This window comes from Helianthus annuus, chromosome 10, assembly GCF_002127325.2.
Source record: "Helianthus annuus cultivar XRQ/B chromosome 10, HanXRQr2.0-SUNRISE, whole genome shotgun sequence".
Taxonomy (NCBI): Eukaryota; Viridiplantae; Streptophyta; class Magnoliopsida; order Asterales; family Asteraceae; genus Helianthus; species Helianthus annuus.
In genome coordinates this window covers 158,978,886-159,003,230 of record NC_035442.2, presented here as the reverse complement: position 1 = coordinate 159,003,230, position 24,345 = coordinate 158,978,886, and the positions used below count along the sequence as shown (strand labels likewise).

The 24,345-nt window shown below is 35.7% G+C and overlaps 4 protein-coding genes across 5 annotated transcripts; all 4 read right to left on the bottom strand.

Annotated features, from left to right (window-relative positions):
• Positions 1 to 1,369: 1,369 nt before the first annotated feature.
• Positions 1,370 to 3,917, bottom strand: LOC110886188 (peroxidase 16). Its single transcript, XM_022133955.2, has 4 exons — positions 3,676 to 3,917; positions 3,330 to 3,521; positions 2,635 to 2,800; positions 1,370 to 1,830 (listed from the first exon to the last, which is right to left on the bottom strand). Exons 1-4 carry the CDS (start codon positions 3,877 to 3,879, stop codon positions 1,433 to 1,435), a joined length of 960 nt encoding a protein of 319 aa, XP_021989647.1. The 5' UTR covers positions 3,880 to 3,917; the 3' UTR covers positions 1,370 to 1,432.
• An 887-nt stretch (positions 3,918 to 4,804) lies between these two features.
• LOC110886187 (putative glucose-6-phosphate 1-epimerase) lies at positions 4,805 to 10,122 on the bottom strand. Of its 2 annotated transcripts, none has more exons than XM_022133952.2 (9): positions 9,844 to 10,122; positions 7,967 to 8,041; positions 7,715 to 7,771; positions 7,023 to 7,183; positions 6,195 to 6,335; positions 6,025 to 6,127; positions 5,839 to 5,938; positions 5,118 to 5,332; positions 4,805 to 5,031 (listed from the first exon to the last, which is right to left on the bottom strand). In XM_022133952.2, the coding sequence occupies exons 1-8, from the start codon at positions 9,976 to 9,978 to the stop codon at positions 5,154 to 5,156; spliced, it is 951 nt and encodes a 316-aa protein (XP_021989644.1). In that variant the 5' UTR covers positions 9,979 to 10,122; the 3' UTR covers positions 4,805 to 5,031; positions 5,118 to 5,153. The 2 variants fall into 2 exon arrangements, with proteins under 2 accessions (XP_021989644.1, XP_021989645.1); XM_022133953.2 differs by having other exon boundaries at positions 4,805 to 5,035; positions 5,120 to 5,332.
• A 1,655-nt stretch (positions 10,123 to 11,777) lies between these two features.
• Positions 11,778 to 18,072, bottom strand: LOC110886186 (villin-5). Its single transcript, XM_022133950.2, has 21 exons — positions 17,666 to 18,072; positions 17,459 to 17,558; positions 17,050 to 17,118; positions 16,750 to 16,959; positions 16,492 to 16,669; positions 16,267 to 16,402; positions 16,006 to 16,168; positions 15,773 to 15,920; positions 15,542 to 15,651; positions 15,291 to 15,446; positions 15,096 to 15,164; positions 14,929 to 14,997; positions 14,682 to 14,819; positions 14,476 to 14,604; positions 14,191 to 14,349; positions 13,935 to 14,075; positions 13,524 to 13,649; positions 13,349 to 13,417; positions 12,526 to 12,889; positions 12,250 to 12,440; positions 11,778 to 12,165 (listed from the first exon to the last, which is right to left on the bottom strand). The coding sequence occupies exons 1-21, from the start codon at positions 17,719 to 17,721 to the stop codon at positions 12,052 to 12,054; spliced, it is 2,895 nt and encodes a 964-aa protein (XP_021989642.1). The 5' UTR covers positions 17,722 to 18,072; the 3' UTR covers positions 11,778 to 12,051.
• A 46-nt stretch (positions 18,073 to 18,118) lies between these two features.
• Positions 18,119 to 21,372, bottom strand: LOC110883118 (cold-responsive protein kinase 1). Its single transcript, XM_022130957.2, has 7 exons — positions 21,115 to 21,372; positions 20,280 to 20,468; positions 20,075 to 20,196; positions 19,295 to 19,508; positions 18,988 to 19,219; positions 18,754 to 18,904; positions 18,119 to 18,664 (listed from the first exon to the last, which is right to left on the bottom strand). Exons 1-7 carry the CDS (start codon positions 21,131 to 21,133, stop codon positions 18,278 to 18,280), a joined length of 1,314 nt encoding a protein of 437 aa, XP_021986649.1. The 5' UTR covers positions 21,134 to 21,372; the 3' UTR covers positions 18,119 to 18,277.
• Positions 21,373 to 24,345: the final 2,973 nt, after the last annotated feature.

Genomic DNA, 24,345 nt, shown 5'->3' with positions numbered 1-24,345 from the left:
CACCATCACTATCGCTGCCTCTTCCCGGTTTTCTCCCTCTTACAATCAGACAACGTTGTCTCTTCAACTTTTTCTGGCAACAGAACCGCAGAATCCGAAACTTCCCTGGCGATTGAGACACCGTGACTTCATATAAACATAACATTTAAAAACTTCATATGATCGTGTTTGAACACTCGATAATCACTAACCGCCTCTCCTTCAAACTCACGATCATAATTGAAACACGTTCGCCTTGTGATCATAACTCACACGATTCAGTAAGCGAACCGTTTTCGCTACCGTATTCATCCTTATGATCAACATCCACACGGGGCAAATTCGACTCGCAAAATTCAACATCCAGATCGAGCGAAACAAAAAATAAGCAATTGTTGATTATGGCGCACAATTATAACAAATATATCAAATGATAAAAGGAATCCAAACATTACCAAAGCGGACCAAAGATGATGTTCCTGGTTTCAATTTGTTTGTAATAAAAAACCAAATCCATTCACCGTTTTCGATTTGGATCGACACACAATTGTGTGTGTTCGTAATATGTATTAGAATCTGCCGATGTCCTTGATTCCTGAATCTCTCATCCAATTATCAATTGATATTTGTTGGTGATCCGTTCTGTTCAATATTCAGAATTTGAAATGTGGTGTGTTGAAAAAATAGTTTCATCCCTTAAACTGATTTCAATTGAGTCAATATCCGTCTTCCAATTCAATAGATCATAAAGTTGAAGATTACGTGAATTATGATGATACCGGAATTGGCGCTATATCAACGATAGTTGGAAGTGATACTGTTACGGGAACGTATGGTGGTGGTGAGAGGGAGCTGGTGGTGGGTGCGCCATATGGCGGTGACGGTTTTTGTTAAATGTCGGTTGTATAGGATGACGTTTCGAGATGTGCCTTATTTTATTACATGAAAGGTTATAAAATACATGAAAGGGTGAAACCGAAAGGGTGTGCCTCAATACACGAAACGGTGAAACTTTTAGAACGGGTGTGTTGCTAATTGTTATTGGGGGGAAACTTTTTAAAGGGGTGTGTGTTGCTAATTGTATAAGAGGGTAATTTTTTGGTATATATGTTTTCGACCCCTCGTTTTATAGAAATTTTTTGGTATATACGTTTTCGATCCTGCGGTCGGAAATCTCAAGCTTCCTCAGTGGGCATGTTAAATACATATGTAAATAATATTTGTAAATACATATGTAAATAATATTTTTTTGATGTAACGAGGGAGAGAAGGTGAGTGATATACAAATTTTTTTATGTTATATTCTCATCTATAAAGTGCATTCATTATTCAAACATAATCAACATGATTGTTCCTCAAAAGCTACTTGTATTTTAACATTGTAGCTACTTATTCGATAACAAAATTGACATTATAGATATTATGATAAATAAAAAATACGGTCATCATTTTCCTAGTTAACCCTACAACAATCGCGTCTAATTTCACCCTGGTAACCGGTCAAAACCCCAACACGGCCAAGTTTGGTGACGGCGCTCACAAATGCCTGATTGAATGCATTGTTGTTAGAAGCAAACAGGTTAACCGTAGGCCTTGACCGAGCGTCCATGAACAAGACTTGGTCAGAGGTAAACAAGCCCTTCCCTTGTTGGAGGTTTTTATAATATGCATTGTCGAAAGTTTGCGGGGTGGTGGGGTCCATGTTAATCGCGATCCTTGGGTCTACATTAACCGGACACATTTCTCTTAGCTGAAGAGCATATTGGCGATTTAGGGTCCGGTCTATTCCAGCCTTGGAATGAATACGTTTTGAGAATTGACCACAATGAGAGAATCCAAGTGTATGTGCACCTTTAAAACAAGAGTTTAAACATTAAATTAAAATATTAACATTTAACTATTAAGGGTGTAAGGGGCGTGTGCGGGGATGGCTTGCGGTGAGCCTGTTACCGCGCGGTAACACCGCCGCCATCCCCATAGTGTGCGGCAAACAAAGGGGAGTGGGGAGGAGTCACCGAATAGATTGAAGGTTGTTTTCAAACGTTGGGGATGGTCGGCTATAATGCCGTTAGTTTTTTTTCAAATTACATTTTATTTATATTTAAACCAAACCATTCACAATCCATTTTACACAAACCAAAACTATTCTCAACCAAACAATACAAACCGAACCATTTCTCTTCTCATTTATATCACAATTTTTCAAAATGGGAGATGAAATACCCTTTTTTATTCCACCCGACATTACCGACGATGATTTCTCCTCAACCAATAGTAGTTTAATTTTTTTCAAATATCTCATCGAACAAGCCGAACTAGAAGACACGGGCACATCTAGTAAAAAAAGACATGTCCGTCGTGATCAGGAAAAAGGCCAGGAAACCCTTATGGCAGATTATATTGTGGAGGAGAGCCGAAATACAATGATGATTTTTTTCGTCATAGGTTTCGTGTGTCAAAAAGGTTGTTTTTAAAAATTGTGAGCAACGTGGAAGCGAATAACCCGTGGTTTGAAGAGTGCACTGACGGGAGAATGAAGAAGAGTTGCAAAAAGTTAGATCGGCGATTAAACAACTTGTAACCGATAACTTTCTAAACGAAAACGACGAGTATTTAAATATGTAATGTCTACAATTTTTGTGTGAAACAATTTACCTGAAAGTGCAATCATATCGGTTTGAGATAGACCATGAGAAGCGAACATGGTGTTTAGTTGGTCCAAGTTAAAATCAGCATGTGGAAGCTTGTGTTGAACACCTTTTCTTGTAGAGATTCTACCATCTCTCCTTCCTAATTCCACCTTGTATGATGGCCCACCTGTCTATGTATCCATAATAAAATCAATCAAATACTTAATATTGATTCTATTTCTTTTTAACTAAAACCCAAATTTATACTATTTTTTTTATGTAGTTGTATTAAAAATAGTGTTTTTAGGTATGATAAGTTATAGCAAGTGGCGGTACCATACTAATGTCGTGATGAACTAATCCAATATCGACATCGGTATCAATATCGGTATTATTAGAACTGGTCCTGGTATTTTATGGTTTTCGATCGATGTACAACACGTGTCGATATCCTTTTATGCATATCACGACTTTATTTTTGGGTTTCTTTTCGGTTGTTGTACTAAGCGCCGGAACCCTACCAATACCGTAAGGAACCTCCTCGCATAACGAACTTACTGAACCGATACGGACCGAATTCCTGCCCATCGCGCAATGTATCCCACTAGTTTTACATTACAAAAAGAAATAATAATGATAGCTTTTTTGGCGTGTTACCATACACTCATCTAGTGGCAAAATAAGCAAAAGTGATGTGAAAATAATAATAATAATATTTACCAAAGCTACAACATCTCTAGTGGCAAGAGCTAATATATCTGCACAAGACACTTTATTCCGGCAACTTGGGTTGCTATCAACGGCTGCCTTTGCTTTCACCACCGTGTCAAACCCGTCTCCGGCGAGCGACAAGTCATCATGATGGTCCTTCTCAGCCTTTGCATTAGATAGTAACACTGAAGCATCACATCCCTATATATATATATATATATATCACAAAACAAACGATATATTATATTATATTATATATTAAAATGGCAATTTGTTAATAAACGATAGAAAAAATACATAAGGAAGGATGGCAGGTAAACGGGCAACAAGCTGCGCCGCAACCTCCTTTGAATACCCGAACAAAACAGTCGTGAAAAAAGAGGCGAAGAGTGGCTGGAGCGGTGGCGAAAGTTTGGTTGAATTTGTTGGTGACGGCTGATCGGACTATTGATTCGACGTTTGGGCAAATGTGTTGGTAGAAATTGTGTGTGAGTTGAGAGTAAGATGAAGAAGTAACATAGAAAGAGAGGAAGAATAAACATAGCATTTGGTTCTTCATTTTTGCTTTCGTGTTTTGTTTTGTTTGTTATAATTAAGATTGTGTTGTGGTGGTGTATGGTTTATATCAGAAATTTACGTATATTATTTAATCCGTAAAGTCATGTCAAAAGTAATAATAATAAGTTAACAAAAGAGAGATGATGCGTGCCATATGTTTTTATTTATAAATAGTTAATTGATTTGATCTATATTTTTATTCCAAATTAACTCTTTTTCATCCTTCCAAATTGGAAAGAAGTGGAGCGAAGCAGAGGCGGACCTAAGTGATGGGTCGGGTGGACGGGGCGCAACCCTTAAAAAGAAAATTATAGTGTATTTCATTGGCTGAAATCCTCATCGCACCCTTTGAAATTTTGATGGAACCCTTCGTTCACACCCTATAAAATAATTCTAAATCCGCCTAGAGCAAAGAGGAGAACGGAAGAGAGAAATGAACCCAAATATAATTTCTCTGTGTCAAAAACATTAGCCTAACCCAATACTATAAATTCAGATACACTTTAAAAATATGTAATCCGAAAAGGACTCGTACAACTCAATTATACAAAAAAAAACATAGGCGCTTGTAATAAAGTTGTAAACATGTAGACAGATTTGTAATAAATGAGTTAAACGAATAAGCACACTCACCTTGTAAACTATATCCTTTAATCTTTATTATTCTAATATCAAATAACTTGATGGATCGACATATCAAATTAAAAAGGTTAAACAGCTCAACTCACGCACGACTAATCTGAACATTACATGTTTCTTGAACGACTTAGACAGCTCAACCCAAAACCTAATAATTTTCATTGCGACATTTGTGTCATTTTGCCGATCCAAGTTCCTTTTCCAATACCCATTTCGCCTTTCAGTCAAGAATAACCAGAACTCATCACCCATCAACGTGGTAGAGATATGCATCAATCCAATAGTCATATAACAATTATATATGATTCTATTATATCTCATGTACATATAACAAACAATCAACTTGAATTTTAAATCATAGATACAATTATATATGATTCTCATTGTCCATTTCAGGTGCTAGCCACCAATAAAAAACTTGACAACAGCCAGCAAGTCCAAACATTATGAACCAAGGTAATCAACAATATATTTATACAAGAAAAAGAACCTTTGTTTCCTCCCAAACCACATATAACCTGCACAAAATCACATATATTAAAGAAATCAGAAAAAAGTAAAAATTAGAAATAACATGAGAGTAATAAGACTATGCAACATACATGTACATAACATAAGCAATTGTAGACACATTCCTTAAGAGTCGAGCAACTTGTTGACCACTGAAAGTTCCTGCCTTCCTCTCCACTCCTCACCAGGCTTTAACGTAATCGGCTTTTCCACTGCCGCAGCCTCCACACATAACATATGTTTGTACTCATCGTCTCCGAAATCAGCCATCGCCTTTGCCTTCTTATCCCATGGATTCCACACCACTACAATGTACATGGTTATTATATAAGCAACCTTAAACTAAAGATAAAAGTAAAATGCCATTTTTGTCCCTGAGGTTTGGCCAGTTTTGTGACTTTCGTCCAAAGGTTTGTTTTTCAGCATCTGGATCCAAAAGGTTTAAACTCTTGTCATTTTCATCCGGCTCGTTAACTTTACCCATTTTTCTCTGTTAAGTCAAGGGTATTTCTGTCATTTTTGTTAACTTAAAGGGCGATTTGGTCTTTTTCACTTTATGTAAAAAGACCGAATAGCCCTTAAAAAGACCGAGTTGCCCTTAAAGTTAACAAAAAAGACAAAAATACCCCTGACTTAACGGAGAAAATGGATGGAGTTAATGAGCCGGATGAAAATGGCAAGACTTCAAACCTTTTGGATCCGGATGCAGAAAAATAAACCTTTGGACGGAAGTCGCAAAACTGGCCAAACCTCAGGGACAAAAATGGCATTTTACTCTAAAAAAGATAATAAGGGAGTGCAGTCTCGTCACCAGCATCTGGAAGTCCGTCTTTACGGATGAGAAATGTTCGTTTCTTTTCGTGATCCATTACTGCAATTTTAGTTGGTGTGCTAAGATAAATCCTGTCAACCTGGTAAAACCACAAAAGATAACATTACGTATAACCATGGTTTAGGACTAAATAACTGAGGTTAACGAAGAGGTTACTAAATTTACTTCTGATTCAAAGGTCAACGAGTCTCCTTGTTCCGTGAACCGCTCCCTCTTTTGACAATTGTCGAGATAATCCAATGTTTCCAGTCCTTCCACGCGAACCTCACTGAATCAACAAAAGTTGATATATGATAAAACTGGAACACGTAAAAATTGGTTATACTATTATATACCTGATATCTGAAACTGAGAAATAGGTATGATATGCGAATGTAAATGTAAACGGCTTTCCATCAGTGCCGGTATTTCTGACCAGAGAAGTCAACATCAAGTCTCCTCCAGGTCCCAGAGTGATTCGCAAACGATACTCAAAGCTAAACAAGCAATGAGAATTATTAATATAACCTTTATGGGTGTCTTATAAATAGTAGTATTTTTGTTTATTAGTGTCTAATTTTCATTTACAACCCTTGATGTTTGATAAGTTTACTATTTGTTCCCTCAACTTTAATAAAGTAATATTTTATTCTTTATTTTACTTTAACCGATTTTCACTACAACCCCTGAAGTTTAATAAAGTTATCATTTTGAGTTTTTAACGAATTGAGCGTTTCGTAATTTTTTATGGGTTTCGTTTATTATATTATTTCTATCCACATTTAGACGTGAATTTCCGTAATGTTGTTTTTAAACGGACCGGTTATTTTAAACACTTTTTTAACCCATTCGGTTTTTTAAACTGCCCGTCGCTCATCTCTAAATACACCATTGCGACATACTTTTTATCTATGTCTAAACCGATCCGCTATAATGTGTGGCCGCCGTGCTTATCTTTATATACGGTTTGGTGTAAGTTTTGTTTGGATAACTTAGCTTTCGTATACAACGACGTAACTTTTCAGTGACTTTCTAATATACCGCCGCGGCGCGTTTTTTTATCATTACGTTCGCAATTTGCTTCTTTTTATCTATGTTTCGAACCCACAGGTAACCCACTAGTTAATAATAATATGAAGCAATAACAAAAATTTGTTAACTAGATTAAATTTTATAAGATGTACCTGTGGGGCCATATTTTCAAATCTTCTGTAGTGGACCTGAGAATCAAATCAAGAAAGACCTTATCGGTGACATCAGGTGGGAGAGGAGGTGGGTCATCGTCTAATGCCCATAATCGGTTTCTAGCAAACCCGTGAAGCTCGAGAGGACCTAAATTTGAGAACTACAACGACGAAGCCAGTTTATATAATATCAAAACAGAATAATCAAACAGCAAAAGATGAAAGCTATGTAGTTAATATCCCGATATATCAACCGATATATCAGTGATATATCGTTTATCGGTCCCCTGCCAAGATAGCGGTACAAAATATTGGTCAGAATATCAGTACCGATAATATCAGCGATATTGTCTGATATAGGACCGATATAGGACCGATATTTGATCGATAAATCACCGATTTTCCCGATATCAGTACCATTCTTCTTATTTCTACAGTTCAATTTTCTTCTTATTGATGCTATTTGTGTTTTAAGTCTTAATTGTTAGTTGTTACTGTTAAATGTTAATGTTTTAAGTCTTAGTCGGTTCTTACTTGTTACAATTGTTAGTGTTAAATTGCTATATATATAAATTTAGCATGATATTAAAATTACCGATATTCCACCGCGATAACCGATATCTCAAATATCGGTCCTTGACCGATATTCGATATTTTACCGCATTAACTACTTAGGATGAAAGGTTACTTACTTGAGGAAAGCATATTGGAATACCGCCGCGAATGGGCTTTGGAGGCTTGAAGATTTCCTGCAGATAAAATATATTAATGTTTGTATACTAGTACACTAGAATTTAATCAAAGGCATGTATGATATGAGAGAGAAAAACAACATAGATATATAACCAGCCAAAAAACTTTAAGGTCAGTTGACAAGTGATAATTAGTAACTCATTCATTCGCATAAGTAATTAAGCTACTAATTATATCTACCAGTCCGACACCTTACTACTGATAAAAAGCAACTCTTCTCCATGCTCGTTTTTCCAAGAACTCACATGGGCCCCATACAAATATACCTACATGATAGATAGAAAGGAAAGAACAATCAGATACATATTCAACTTACACTACAATACTGCATCATGAAGAACAACTAATCCATGTAATTTATGAATAAACCATCATACATAAGGCTAACCGGGGGCTCATCAGAAGAAGAAGATGAACATACGCTACATATGTTTATCACTATGATTGTAACATCCAACCCTCATACCAACCAATACTGCCTGCTTTGGCCACTAGGAGCTCATGAATATGTATTTGGTTGCTCGAGTGGAAACTTCCCAAAAAGCATGTATCATGAAATATCACTACAACTATAATATTAGATATTCCATATGGGTTTCAAACAAGGAGTCGCATTTGAGGTAAAAATAAAGTAAAATTTCACAAATCGCGATTGTATATCATAAATCAATAAAAGGAACTATGCCAACTTCAATCACCCACATCCAAGTTAATATAAATTTCACATGTTCTGTTTGTATGCAAGGTTCATGTCATGTACCAGCCCCTCATGATTTGAAAATCATATGAAACCTCCACTACTAGTCAAACCAAAGAGGGTCAATCGGTCTTCCTATCCAGACTGTGTACAACCAAAAACCTTGCCACATAATGTTTCTACCTCGTGTAGCGAATAGAACTTTTTCAAATAGAGGTCTCATGATCTAAAGCAAAATTGTCAAAGTCCTATACCTGAATGCCCCGTGTATTAAAATTTAAAAGGGTCACTACATGCCTACCATAGTTGTTAATGGCGAATAGAAACAAATAGCGATACGGTACCTATATGCTACATAGCGAATAGCGATAAATAGCGGGCGGCTATTTTATAAATAGCGACACACTAGGAAAAAAAATTAATATGTATATTATATCAAAATACCCTGGTATATATGCTATTTTACATGTATATTTAACAAAAACCTAAAATCCAGCTATTTTCTAGCTATATTTAATTGTTATTTATACTATAAAACACAAAACAAAAAAATAAAATAAATTATCGCTATCTATCGCTACAACCTTAATAGCATAGTTGTTAATGGCGAATAGCGACAAGGTACCTATATGCTACATAGCGAATAGCGATAGGGGCGGCTATTTTATGAACAGCGGGCGGCTATTTTATAAATAGCGATACACTAGAAATTTTTTTTTTTTTAAATTGATATGTATATTATATCAAAATACCCAGGCATATATGCTATTTTACATGTATATTTAACAAAAACCTAAAATCCAGCTATTTTATAGCTATATTTAATTGTTATTTATATTACAAAAAAAATAAAAATGAAATAAATTGTCGCTATCGTTCGCTACAACCCTAATAGCGAGCTTAGACTTATACGCTACGTAGCGCGCTGTAGCGATCGCTACGCTCGCTATTGACAACTATGACGCCTACGCACAGGCGCGCACGTATAATCTACCACAGAAGTTTCCAAACTTCCCATTAAATCCACAAGATCCAACTAAATGAACTCCAGGTAATACCAGTGATATAACTAGGTGATATGACGTCAGTTTAACTACCATAACCGTCATCAACACAACCATAAAACCAATTCAGTTAGTCAGGATGAACTAGCAATGCAACTAACATTAAATCTTAAACATATCTCTCAAATCTAACCAAATCACCATCCTCTAATAAACATAATTACCAAATTAACCTCTTCAATCTACAAAAACTTCAACTCAACCATCAAACCCCCAAATTCCGGAAACAATAACCTAACTGATTCAATTACGATTACGATTATGACAAAACCCTAACTGAACAAAACATGAAATTAAAGTTACAAACCTCAACACTGCTGCCATGAATTTCACGGAGAACAACTTTTTCGAGACCGTTGACGGATTTAACGATTTCAACTGGTGTTCGTTCTGAAGTTGACATTTGAGTGATCAGTTGGTTAGTTAAAGTAACGGTTTCCATAAGCAGCTGTGTATGTATGAATTGTGTAGTTTGCACACATAGATACACTACTACTAGTGTGTGAAGTTGGCCACGCGGATCGCCATTGTTCTCCAGAACTGTGTGTGTGGCTTGCTAACCGTTATAAGGTGATATCGTGCGCCATGTGTACTGGATAGACATGATTTTGTTGAGTTACATGTTTTATCCTTCAACAATTCTCAATATACGGTTTTGCCTCTTATTAAACTTATTGTCTACCAGGGAACATATGGTGGTGAAGTTGTCTCTTCTAATAATCTCGGTGTTGTTAATAAAAAAAATAAGACTATATCTTGATGGTGAATTATCTTCTTTTTCCTTAATACATGTTATACTTAAATTCATGTTATTTTATATATACATAGGTCAATGGTGGAATTTGACACTGACTTGAGCGTCGAAGGGTGGTCTGTGATCACTTTCAACAAGTTCTTCATGGTGTTGTGTAGATCCGGTCCGAGATGGAGAAGACAAAATGTGGCTGATTCATCTCTTTAGCTACTATTTAGTAGATTTTTGTCGCAACGGGTTGTTTAGATAATTCCATTTTTTTATCAGAAAAATATATTAAAAGTGAGATGATATGCTACGATATAAACCTGGTTTATACATGTTTACCCACTTATTTGTCTTGAGCTATCTTATATCTTAAGACGAAATAGCATGTGCAAGTTGATTAATAACTTTTTTTTGTTAACCGCTAGAACATGTTTATGGTAAAATTACGAGATGCATTGTGATCAGGGAGGTGACCTTCAATGCGGTTATAAACTATAACGACATAGCCGGCAGGTGACCTTCAATGAGGTTAAAGACAAAATACCACTAGAACTCGGATTTTAACATAGGATCTCTTCAATGGGGTTAAAGACAGATACCTATAAGGTTTTTGATTGATCACCAATGATTCATCTTTTAACATAATTATGTGATCATGGGGCCTTGAGGGTCATGGTACTTGAAATACATCAGCAAAAGAGTCTAGTAATGTGTTAATGATTGCATGGTTCCCTGTATCATGAATCATTGTCTTATCTTGGAATTTCCCCTCACTACTTCCCATTTGCAAACTAAATAAGTGACTGTGCATAGTTACAGTGGCGGATCTAGAAGAAAAAATAAAGGGTAGCGTAAAAAAATATTTTGACCTAGGGTATCCTAATAGTTGCTCAGGGTTATCCCGATAAATAAAACGCAAAAGAAGAAAAAAGTTTTACACTTCGCCGATAAAGTTGAGGGGTAGCAGCTATGTCCGCCATTGCATAGTTAGCTTGTTTATATGACTACCCCTAAGTTAATACACTTCATTCTAACCTTAAATTGCATATTTAACTCCTTAAAATTCCAAACAATATCCCCTAATGGCAACAACCATTGAACCCCCAAAGGCCAATCAAACAGTAGTTTGTGATTCTCATTCAACTGTATTTAACAACCATAACGACCTAACTTTCTAAATTTACATTTAAGTCCCTGCATTAACAAACTATACAAAAGCAGCTAAAACAATTCCTTTGACCTGTTGACTTGTATCAAAATAGCAGGTGCAAGCTGAATAATATTTTTTTTGTTAACCATTAGAACATGTTTCCAGTAAAATTACAAGACATATTGTGATCAGGTTGGTGACCTTCAATGGGGTTAAAGACGGAAAACCACTATAACTTGGAATTTAACATGAGACCATTGCTAAAGAAAATTAGACGCTTACCACCGCGCCACCCTCTTGAAGATTATATTTTTTTTTTTTTTTGATATGATAACTAACGATTATTACAATTTAAAAAAAAACAGATTTTATTAATGAATATGAAGGGTTTCATTACATATACATTTTCATTCAAATGAATGTTTAATTGATGGGAATAAGAAACTGAACACAATAAATTGTGAAGCAGGCCTGTTATACAGAAATGGAAGTAACCAAGTCCTAGAAAAATGGATATATATATATATATATCAGAAAAAAAAAAGAAATGAAATATAGACCTACTGCAACATAAACATATAGAAAATCTGTAAGCATGCTTTCCTTCATAGAGTGCAGATAACTCAGAACAGCGCAAGCGAAGTCTTCATCTTATTTTGTCTCCATTTTGGCATCTTGTAGAAAGCCTCTTTGGTCATATTAAATTTCTCCCTGAAATCGGCTTTTGACAGATACATCTGCGAATAATATTCACAAATTTATTTATCATAGAAATATCGCTTTATCTATGATATTTAACGGGTTGTTTTAAAAATATGTACCTCTCGCCTGGTTACATCAATATCCGGAGCAGGGTCAGTTGATGATGTTGTTAAACGCTCATACGGGTATGATGTGAGCCCTTCATCATCTTCAACTTCATTCTCTTTCACATTTTCCTTTACATCTGTTCTACTGCTCATTGGAATAACCCTAGCGTTTGACTCAGATTTTGCAGTAGAATCAGAGCTCGCTGATAACATTAAAACTTCTTAATCAGTTTCGACAGTCAAATATTTCTAAACCATAATTCATAAAAATGATGCAAGATATTTTACCTTTTACAGAACGGGGCATAAGTTTTTCTCGTGTTGGTTTGTCAAAAGAGGCAGTTAGTGATGCGATAGCTTTCGACGTGGAAAAAGCTTTAGAGATATCATGAACACCACCACCGCCGCCGCCACCGCCTGCATTGGCACCACCAAGATTACTTGGTGGAGGAGTTGAGAGGTTCCTTTGTGGCGGAGTTGAAACGTTTCTTGATCCACCTGGATTATCGAACTTCGAAGCAAGGGCATTGAAGGCTGGAGATCTGCCCCTGGCACGTGGGCGATCGGAGCTGCATGACACGCTTCTTGACCGTTGTGGTTTTTCGGACGCCGATCTACCCCCGAATGATACCGGTGCTCTCCTTTTCGGTTTCTGATGACGTCATAATTATCTTATTAGAATGAATAATTATCTTTTTTAAGTGGTGCAAATGAGCCGAGCCCGAGCTCGACCAGGATCGGGTTCGGCTCGTTTATTATCTATTAATTAATATATTAAATTAAAATAAAATAAAATAAATAATAGACTCATGAGCTGGATAAGTGAAGCTCGGGCTCGAGCTCGTTTACTAAACAGGCTTATTTTTAGGCTCGGGCTCGTAAACAAGTTTAAATAAGCTCGGCTTGGCTCGGCTCGTTTGCTAGATAACTTTAAATAAACTAATAATACACTTAAGCCTCGACGAGCCTGACGAGCTTCACATGCCAAGCTCGAGCTCAGCTCGGGCTCGATAAGGCTCGGTTCGTTTCAAGCTTATTCTCGAGCCGCTCGGCTTACTTTTTTTGGTAACTGCATTTTTTCGCTCTAGATTATCTGATTACAATGGCTTACAAAATTCCTAGTAGAACGACCTCCGTCTTTTATAATCGATAACCGTCTTTGGAATGAGTTTCCATGCATCTGTAGACATATTAATAGATTCAAACATGTTATAAATATTAAATAGTAAACTTATGTAATATACTTTATAAAGTGCCAAATTATCAAATGAAAGAAGGTAACTTACTCCAGATTTAGTCGAATCCCATGTGAAGAAACGCGTGAAGAATGGTGGCTCGCTTCCTTCCATTGTGATAAATATTGGAGATTGGAGAGATAATTTCTCAAGAAGAACATCGAGTTTAAGAAATTTCTGTCAAATTACACATTAAATACAGTTAAGTTGACAGCAATTGATCGAGTTCATTGGCGAAGCATAGGGGGGGGCAGGAGGGGGCGGCCGCCCCCCCGAACTTTTCGCTCAATAGTGCAGAGTATGTAGTTTTCGTATAGAAATTTTTGGGTATATACGTTTTCGACCCCCCGTTTTATAGAAATTTTTGGGTATATACGTTTTCGACCCCCCGGTCGGAAATATCAAGCTTCGCCACTGATTGAGTTACAATTAGTTAACGCTGTCGTTTAATAAAAATCGTACCTCTCCAATAGCTAATGCCTGTGTTTTGGTTTTTGAATTAACCCCCTGCCCTACCCAAATAAATATGTCTGTGTGACAATCAAGAATATAAATATCTTCTGTCATCAAATCATCTTGGTTAAAGTTGTATATCTCAGACACCTGCATCGACAAACCCGTCCCAGAATCAATCTTTTAAATCCAAAAAAATAAAAAAATATAAAAAGGTAACATATCTATTAATTTCACATGCATAACATATATAACAGATACAAACCTTCAGATCTTCTTTGGATAATGTGCATGAGAATAAATGAGGATCGCTTTCAGCTTCACGTGGAATCTTTTTTGCGGCGTATTTGGTTTTTCCACCCAGGATTTCCCAAAATTGGTCTAACTCTACACCTTCTTTAAGCACTCGGGTCTGTAAATCGGGCTGCAACCGTTTGTGATGACAAATGAATATTATCATCAGTCACTTATACAAATAAGATGTGTATATCCTTTTATAAGTTGATGAAGAACAAGATTTTTTATATTTACAATATGATAAGATGCATACTTTTATGAAATCAAGTTGCCTCTCAACAAGGTCGTGATCGTCTGTGGTTGTCTGGCTTCCGTTCCACGTAAACACTTCTGAATCTTTATGTAATATATAACAATAAGAGGAGTTCAAGGATGAAGCAACCTGAGCCAGTTAGAAACAAAATTATATAAATATGTGTGTGTGTGCGCGCGCGCATGTGTGTGCCTAAGCGAACTTACGGGTTCAACTTGAATGGATTGCATGTTTTCTGGTCCAGAGCCTTGAACTCGAAATAATGCAACTCCGTCTTCTTTGTAAGTATCATCTGGTAGTCCCTTTTCCGATATGTAATTCTTGTACCCTTTACTAAGACCGCCCTGAGAATTTATCGAATGTATTAGTTTGTAAAAACTAAATGAAGACAAAAAAAAAAATAATAATACATTTTTTATGAATATCTTTCCTTGTATTTTAGTTGAAGCTCACCTTGAGAACCATAAAGCTCTGAAATATTTGATAGAAAAGGATCGGTTCGTTTCCTTCATAAACCCGTGCCTATAGACCATTAAAATAAAATCATGAGTATAAACACGAGCTAACACTTCTACGAACTTTATTAAATTATAAAGTTAATTATCACGTCAAATGACTACCTGAGTAGCTAAAAACTTGAACGACTCAACCATCTTGTTCGCTTGTAAGAGAGCCGAATCTCTATCTTCCTACAACACATATTTTGTTATAGATATACATTACTAATTGCCTATGTTTTTTGTTGCTAAATGAAGCATCATAAATTTATATTATCTTGAAAAGGGTATAAAAAATTAATTAAGAAAAATAATTACCTTAACACTTTTCTTTCCATACCATGTCCCTATAAGACACTCCTGTTGTTCATCTCCGGAATACGTATATTGAAAGATATAGCAATCTCCGGTGTAGAATTTTGACTGATCAGTGTCTGATAAAAGACTCTTTTCTTTACCATTCACACGCCACACCTGCACAACCGAGTTTGGCGTACATTAATAAATTACAAAACTACCCCTTGACTAAGTCAAAAATTATTAAAAAAAAAAAAAAAACTTGTAGAAACCTGCAAAGTTCCACTGCAATCAATATAAGGTAGAGGTTCTTCCTCCTCTTCCTTTTTTGGAGCCGCTTTGAGAATACCTTTAACGTCGACCCCTTGTCGTTTTAGAAGTGCTACAAATACAAAATCATCGTTAACACAATGTAAAATAATTAAAAAAAAAAAAAAAAAAAAACTTAGTTATCATGCATAATTTCTAAAGGAAAAAATTTATAAAAGTATGGCGTAACTAACCAGCCACCTTGCCTCGGCCCTCCTCAGATGCTACCACGTCAGTCGGTTGAGGCCACGAGTCAAACTTTGACTGAAAACATACCGTTTCAAAATTCTCGATCATGCGAGTTATTCTAGATTTTGGTCTGTCCTGACCACGTAGATATTCCTGTAAATTAATATCAAAAACTATAAGCGGAAATAAGATAAAATCATTACAATAACCACACAAATTCATTTTTTTATAAATTTACTTCTGCAGCTCCATTTGCAGCTTTTCTTTCTTCCATAGAAGTATCTCGGCCCATCCAAACATGAACTTCTGATCCGCAATCCAGAACGTAACATTTTTTTGTGTCGAGTAACTTCTTCGCCAAGGAATCAGCAGCGACGCGTTCTGTATGCCCGTTCTTGACACTTGAATACCAACATATATCTTGTCAGTACGGCTATTTACTAAATCAAGAGATCGTTTAAATAAATATTCTTTAAAATATTTAGGATGAGTATATTACCAAAATAGCTGAGTAGGAAGAGTATCAGTACTTTGAACATCATTCACCGTCGTTGTTTTTCTCGGAAGTGGAGCAAATCCACCGAAAAAACCCCAGAACTCACCGGCTTCAGCATCAGCCATCAGCATCCCATCGTCTAAATAAAACCGGAAACAAATTTCGAGTTATGATTTTTTATTTTGTTTTTAAATTCTTTAGTCGTTTACATAATATAAATTCACTTACCGATAGTGGCTATATCGCATTTTGAACGATGGTAAGTATCTTTGATATACTGCACGACTTGCAGTGCTTTAGCCCTTTCTTGTATTGAAGTATTCGACCCGTTAAACTGGAATATCTTATTTTTACTGTCTAATATAAAAACTGCATCATGATTGAGTGACGATCGTGCACAAGGAACCTGTTTTCGATAAATTTTAATATATACACATAAATGGTCATATTTATATATAAAACCTGTTTTCGATAAACTTGATTTACCTCTTTTAAATGAACCACATGTTTTCCTTTGCAATAAAACATGCGAGTTTTGTGTTCTTGAGAGTCAGTTTCTTCTGGTATTATACATGGTTTAAAACAAGAAAGGAATCTTTCTGTTTCGTATCCTTGTAGCTCACGATACTGAACTGCTCGCCCTCCGAGAGCTGCATCAAGTTCAAGCGTTTTTATAGATATAGTATCGGCTTCATCCTGTATTTATAAATAAGTACCGAATCAAAGAAAAGGAGGTTAACATATCTATGTGGTAATATAACAAGTTAATGTAACATGTGAGCTCACCTCCCTTGCATCTTTACCTATCCAATAGTGGATGTCATAGCGGAAAGCACCACTTTTTGAAGCATGGGTCTATAAAAGAAATACAATTTTTATGATTTATTTAGTTAAAATAACAAAAATACAACTACTTCTTTCTTTAACATTTTATTCGTGTTCCATCCACACGAGAGATACTGGGTCATAAGGACTGTCTAACCTTAAATACCACACGTACACGAGTTCTATAAGGAGTTGTACACATCGGATGCTTAATACACATAGAAAAAGAATATCATTTAGATGATGAACAAAACAACACGATGGACCAACAATACGAAAACGCCTTAGGATTCAACTACGATACTTATCATCGGATATAAAAATTTAATACAACAAGAATTATGTCAGTTGTACTAAGATTAAACCGCACCTTTAAAATCATATAGCATTCCCCTGTAAGAAATTTACCATGAGAAGATTCCGGAACAGCCACCGGACTAGAATTCTCAATCCGCCACACCTCAATTCCTCTATAAATTGTCAGGGAAGATGTTAAGATTAACAAGAGATACACTTCATATAATTAATAAAAATATAAACTTTATATAAATTCCTATTTAGAAAGATAAAAGGATACGCTTTTTGTCCAGCCCCTTGAAAGGCTGGATCTACTTCTTTCATAGAAACAGACATGCTTCTTTATGCACCACAATCAATATATTTATTATGATCAAATCAAAATCAAATCAACCTGAAATTCACAAACACATTCTTATTCAATATTCTTGAACATTTCATGAACATTAAAATTAATATAATATTCACACACACATTATTCATATTCTGATATATTGCTATATTATTATTATTATTACCTATAATTCAGAAATTATGTGCATGTTCAATACAAACGATAAACATAGGAGAGAGAGAGAGAGAGAGAATACAGAGTCTAGAGAGAGAAAATTTCAGAGAAAAGCGACAAAAAGGGGTTTTGAAGGAAATCATGAATTGTTTGAGAGGCCTTCACAAAGATCGCACAGAAAGAACCGTTAGGTATTTATTTTTATTATTAAAAAACAAAAAAAAATTAACATATAAACAAATGGGTATTATTATTTTTGGTACATACTAACATAACACTTTTTGCCTTATTTTCTAACAAAATATGCCACTCATTTACAAGCTCAACTCCATTTTTGGTGCAAGTTTAGGTAAACAAGATTAGAAAAAAAAAAAAAAAAAAAAATTAACCATTTTTGAAAGTGCCAACTTTTCTTGAAAAACTTATGGTGTTACTAGAATCTATAGAGTTTGGAGGTTGAGTCAAGTTGGGCGATTCGTTTTCGAGTGTAGAAGAAAAATAATCAGAGACGGCTTCCCAAGATTCTTTGTCATCCGTTTGCCGTCGTCCTGCATTCAAGAACGTCGGTTTTATCGGCGATTTGACCATTTCCACTTTCCATGTTAGCATTGATACAATCTCTGACATGGGTGGCCTTAAGTTTGCATGAGGCTGAATGCACAATAGAGCAACGCGAATCGTTTGCATCACATCTTTCTCGACAAAACCATCGCTCTTCATTCTTGGATCGATTAAGTCAGCCATTCTTGATCTCTCATACAACTTCCATGCCTGTTTTCATTAAAAATACAGAAATATCTAAAGATTTAATTTTGTTGAATTAAATCAAGATTAAATACGTAAACGGGATTGTCTCCTACGTATTCAGGAAGGTATTGCATTTCTGACGGTAAACTAAGATCGGTATTCTTCCTGCAGCTAATGATTTCAAGCACCAAAACGCCAAAACTATAAATGTCGACCTTTTCGGATAGTTCTCCTTTAATCGCATATTCTGGGGCCGTATAGCCTCTACAAATCACAAAACAAAGGCATTTTTATAAATTGTTTGATAACTATAGTTTTATATATTATGTTTATACGAAGTAGCTTACAACGTTCCCGCAAACGCAGTGCTAAGATAAGCTTCATCTTCAGGGAAGAATCTAGCCAGCCCGAAATCTCCAATTCTCGGTTGAAATTTATCGTCAAGAAGAATGTTACTCGCTTTTATATCTCTGTGCACAATCCTGATGTGTGAGTCCTCGTGTAGGTATTGCAATCCCCGAGCGATACCGATAATTATTTGGAACCGAGCGCTCCAGTTTAAATACACGTCGTTTTTCCCTATTCACAAAAACTATGTTGGTATTTTGACAATCATATTTAATACATCTAGAAATGTACTTTTAAGTCACGTACCGTAGATAATGAGGTCTAGACTCCTGTTCTTCATGTATTCATAGACGAGAATCCTTTGAGGTCCATGAGAGCAACAACCAAGAAGGCGAACGAGATTCTTGTGTTGTATGCTAGTGATCATTCTCACTTCCGCAAGGAACTCTGCGTCTCCTTGTTGTGACTTATCGGAAGACAGTTTCTTTACGGCAACTAGTCTTCCATCTTGTAGTTTACCCTGAAAAACACATAAATGATAAAAGCATGTATCTATATTAACGAATAGATTTTCGTACTCATTGTCTTTTGTTAATGCATTTTAGCGTGTTTGGTACTGTACTGAATATATGTGTAAGTGATTGTGTTTAGACTTTAAACAAATGAACACGGTCAAACGAATGAGAGATTTGTTTGACTGAAGGCCATTCGTTTGACTGACGTGAATGTGAGTATGTGACATTTGCTTGAAAGTCTCAAGCGAATGTGTCCCAATCGTTTGAAGATGTCAGACGATTGGGAAAGAACGATAAGGAGTCAAGTGAGAGAAGAGATCACACTTGATCTCTCCCGGTCTGAACGATGTAAACTCTTTCGGTATGAATCTAATATGTGTCGGAAACGTTATGCTGCCAAAATTTCTATCGAACTGAGTGTTTTAATCTCGAAACTTCCGTCTGTGAACTATATCTAACACTAATATTAGGTTATTGATCTAAACCGTGTTTCTACATCTTTCTTTCTTTATTTTTATTTTTTTTATCTTCTATTGGTTTTCAAGTACAAGAAGGTTTAACGGATACATACCAAATAAACCGGACCAAAACCACCTTTTCCAAGAAAGTTAGACTCATGAAAGTTCTTAGTCGCCTTCTTTAACGCTTGAAAACTAAAGTAACTTATTGTCCTAAGGTTCCCACTGAAATAATCTTTTAAACCCACAGCACAAAAGACGACATTAGTTAGCAAACGTTAATAATATTTGCGCAATCCTACACAATAACGTTATAACCTTTGCAGCTGGTATCGCGCTTTTTTAACTTGTTGACTCGCGCTGGTCTGATAAATTTCCAGAAAACGAATATAAGGACCAGCAAAACTAGGAGCACGATTAACCCTCCGAGGAAAAAGAAGATGGCAGATGGAGTGTGCTTCCTTGATGAGCTTTCTTCATTGAGTGACAAGGGTGTTGGAGATATTGCTGCATCCACATATACGATTATAATATCATCATCAGTTAATCGTTTTGGATAATAATGATGTTACATATAAAATGACCGAATTGCCCTTCTCGTTAACAGAAAAAATGGATGAAGTTAACCCAGTGGACTAAATGGCAACGGTGAAACATTTTTGGACTCACAGGTAAATAATGAAACCTTTGGACTAAATTGGCAAAATGGCCCAAACCACAGGGGCTAAAATGGCATTTAACTCTTTTACATAAAAAAACCGTCATGCTATAGAAACACCCCCTCCCCTTTCACAAATGCCGGGACGCACACCCCCTATCCATCACATCAATCCATCAGTCAAACGATATATCGGCGTACAACATTTTTAAAAACGAAATATATCATCACATCGCCTGTCGTATATGGCCATATAAAAGTTCTATACGGCATATAAAATCCCTATACGGGCATATACGAACACCCTTATACGGCCATATTACATCAAAACCAATAGGGAGGGGTGTTCGTATAACATCTCCCTCCCCATGAAAAATCATTATCATGCACACCAGGTGTTTGTATAAATGCCTGTGAGACAAACTAAGCTAAAACACTTGCAGAATTACACCAAACATGGTAACTAAAAAGAGTAACAAGATCATAAATAAATACCTTCAAGTAATTCACGCATTTCGTGTTTATTTTCCAATGCTTCATGAGCAAAAACAAATAATCTTTCCTTTTATTCTCGTAACTGACTAAAGACAACTTGGAGATGATCGAAGTCAAAGTCTGTCATCGGAGAATTCAAAGTGTTAAAAAACCAATAAAAAGTACGTGGCAAAACATCCTTAGATTTGCTGCGGGTCAACTTATAAAAATAATGTGGATTTGTGGTATCTTTGTTCATGGCTTTTGTGATAAAAAGTTGTCACGATCGATCGTAACAAGAAATTAAACAATATTGTTGTATTAGTCCATATGTTAATGAAGAATCATGCATATAACAAGCATATACCACATTAGTTGCTCTAAAAGACCCATTTAGACCATGAGTAATTTAATTTATTATCCTAAACATATTATTACAAGTTGTGATAAAGTTATAACTAGGTTAATCTAAAGCCCTCCGCTAGGGCGTAAAACTGTTTCGAGTAGCATAAATGGCACATCATCGTCAGCGAGTACCAGTAACGAAAAAGTCCGTATTAAAAAAGAAATAAAAAACAAAATTGTTACCACGCATGTAAGATGTAAAACGTTAACTAAGCTGATCTAGGATCAGTGAATTGCGACAACTCCATTAAACGGGAAAAAATATACGTAAAAACGTTGAACCACACACACAACAGCGTGTTAACTCGTAAAATTTTGACCAAAACGTTAAACTAAAAAATGTAAGAGCTGAATGGTATAGAGAACTAAAGTTGAAAGTGAACAAGTTTTGAGTTTGATTTGTAAAAGATGTAAAAGTATTGGGTTAAAAGTATAAATGTTAAAGATTAAAAAAATGTGTGTGTGTGTGTGTGTATATATATATATATATATATGGATCGTAAAAGACATATAATGACTAGGTAAGAGTTCATCTACAAAGCCATTTTAGTGTGAGAAGTCTATGTATGCATTATGTTTTAAATCTTAGGCATGATGTTTTGGATTTTTTTTGCATTGTTTTATATAAAAAAATCTAAAACGTAACAATATAAACACAATGAAATTTATTCCAGGTATGAAATCTAAAACATCATGCGTAGAAAGTTAATCAGGCTCTTAAAAATCCAATATTTTACACTACAAAAAAATATTCAGAAATTTTCGGTAAAGTTAACACTACGAAGCGAAAAATCAGGGGGGGCGGGGCACCCCTGGCCCCTATGAAGCTTCGCCCCTAATACCATATCAAAAGAATCTAATACATCATTCTTAAAATTTAAAACATAATGCTTATATAGACTTTTCACACTTTGTAACCCTACCCTAATAACTAGTATCATGTGACCAAACACAATAGACCCGTCAAGACACTTTTAAGTGTTGTATAGAATTGCGAAACGCAAATGCACCTTATAAAGGGGTGGCATGACATTTTTCTGAGTTCTCAAAACAAAACTTGGAAATTGGTCATTTCTTGACTTTGATCTTAGTTATTGTTAGTGATTTCCGTGATCTTGTGAATTATCTAATATTTTCCTCTTTCAAAACTTTATTCTCAAACAACTTCTCTTCCCAACAAGCGGAGTGGTGGGCGTTGTGATGACATGGCAACACCTTCACGCCGAGAATATCGCCCCTTGGGGGTGGCGTGGTGATGGGCAGGGGCGATGCTTTGAAGGGGCCGGGAGGGGCGCCCGACCCCCCGAACTTTTCGGCCAGTAGTGTTATATATGTAGTTTTCGTATAGAAATTTTTTGATATATATGTTTTCGACCCCCCGGTTCTATAGAATTTTTTTTGGTATATACGTTTTCGACCCCCCCGTAAAAAATTTCAAGCTTCGCCACTGGTGATGGGGAGGGGGTTTCTTCATCGGCGTGGGGGGCAAATAATGTGGTGACGTGGCGGCGTTTCATTGGTGGGTGGATTTTGCTGAGTTTTGGTTGGTTCTTGTTTAATTTTTTTATAAAAACATCACTTTCACGCCCCTTCCACTCCGTGCTTTTTTTTACCACGCCCCTTTGCTAACGTGGCTACCACATGACACTTAATGCCCCCTCTTCATACATATTAAGTGTATAAACAAGTTTCACAATCATCATCTATTCATCTTCTATTTCTCACATATGATGAACTAGGTTTTTACCCGAGATTGCTTCCCGGGCTCGGGAAAGTTATTTAGATTAATTACTATTTGTTATTAATACGACCACATTACATCAACCATCTCATTCAATTCAACAACAATGTCTTCAAATCACCGAATTAGATCATGAACCCATATTAGAGGTTGTTAGGATCTGAATTTCTTTTTGATTGTGTTTTTGTTTAAGAATTAAGAAGATGAACAAGTAATGCAGCAGAATTAAAATGGAAATAAACTTTGCACACAATCAAACAGGAGAAATGCTTTCAACACACATTTTAACATCTAGGAAAACATTGGAATAGGTACAAGTGGCAGTGATTGTGTGGTTGTTTGTGGTGGTGAAGTGTCATCATCTAGGACAACATTGGTTACCCTTTTTCCTTTTGGGTTTAGGAGAGGTTGGTGGTGTTTTGATGGATTGAGTGGTAGTGATTTGAGTGGAAGGTTGCTGACTAACAGTTGTTGGAACAACTAGTGTTTCAACCACTGAAGCGGTAAGACCCGTTTGCAAACACGATTCGATTCTTAGAAAATTATGCATAACATATATTGACAGAATATATAGATATGTGTATAGATATTGTACCAAAACGTGTTATTTATTATAGCTAAAAGACAACTATAAGTAAATATAAAAGATATTTAACATGCATAACATATATTGACAGAATATATAGATATGTGTATAGCTTTGATCATTTAAACATACCTTTGCCAATATTACAGTGCTGAAAATGAAAACAGTAGTTGACTATAACTATCAGTGGGTAGCCTATCAGTGGATTAAAACACTGAGCTTTAACAACAATCATTATATAAACAGTGATTCAAGAATCTCCCTTCTCCAAAAAAATAATATTATAACTCATCAGTCATTTCAATCCCCTTCATCCTCCACAAAACATTATTTTAACCCAACAGTGGTTTTAAACCACCATTTTAACCAAACAGCGGTTTCAACCACAGTTTTCTCAACAGTAGTTCCAAACATCTGTTTTCATCCATCTGTTGACCAAAATCAATTGATGTATCAACCACTGTTTTATTTTCAAACATCTGTTCCCAATAACAGACCTTTGATCATTTAAACATACATT

Coding starts and splice junctions, on each gene's coding strand:
- LOC110886187 (XM_022133952.2), bottom strand. CDS start 9,978: ATGGAAACCGTTACTTTAACTAACCAACTGATCACTCAAATGTCAACT. Junction 7,184..7,714: donor TTCCAATATGCTTTCCTCAA/GTAAGTAACCTT, acceptor TCGTCGTTGTAG/TTCTCAAATTTAGGTCCTCT. Junction 6,128..6,194: donor TTCTCAGTTTCAGATATCAG/GTATATAATAGT, acceptor TTGTTGATTCAG/TGAGGTTCGCGTGGAAGGAC.
- LOC110886186 (XM_022133950.2), bottom strand. CDS start 17,721: ATGTCTGTTTCTATGAAAGAAGTAGATCCAGCCTTTCAAGGGGCTGGA. Junction 17,119..17,458: donor AATGCTATATGATTTTAAAG/GTGCGGTTTAAT, acceptor TTTCTTTTATAG/ACCCATGCTTCAAAAAGTGG. Junction 16,960..17,049: donor TAGGTAAAGATGCAAGGGAG/GTGAGCTCACAT, acceptor TTATAAATACAG/GATGAAGCCGATACTATATC.
- LOC110886188 (XM_022133955.2), bottom strand. CDS start 3,879: ATGAAGAACCAAATGCTATGTTTATTCTTCCTCTCTTTCTATGTTACT. Junction 3,522..3,675: donor TTCACGACTGTTTTGTTCGG/GTATTCAAAGGA, acceptor ATATATATATAG/GGATGTGATGCTTCAGTGTT. Junction 1,831..2,634: donor CGATATGATTGCACTTTCAG/GTAAATTGTTTC, acceptor CTTGTTTTAAAG/GTGCACATACACTTGGATTC.
- LOC110883118 (XM_022130957.2), bottom strand. Junction 20,197..20,279: donor GCGCGATACCAGCTGCAAAG/GTTATAACGTTA, acceptor TGGGTTTAAAAG/ATTATTTCAGTGGGAACCTT. Junction 18,905..18,987: donor ACTGCGTTTGCGGGAACGTT/GTAAGCTACTTC, acceptor TGTGATTTGTAG/AGGCTATACGGCCCCAGAAT.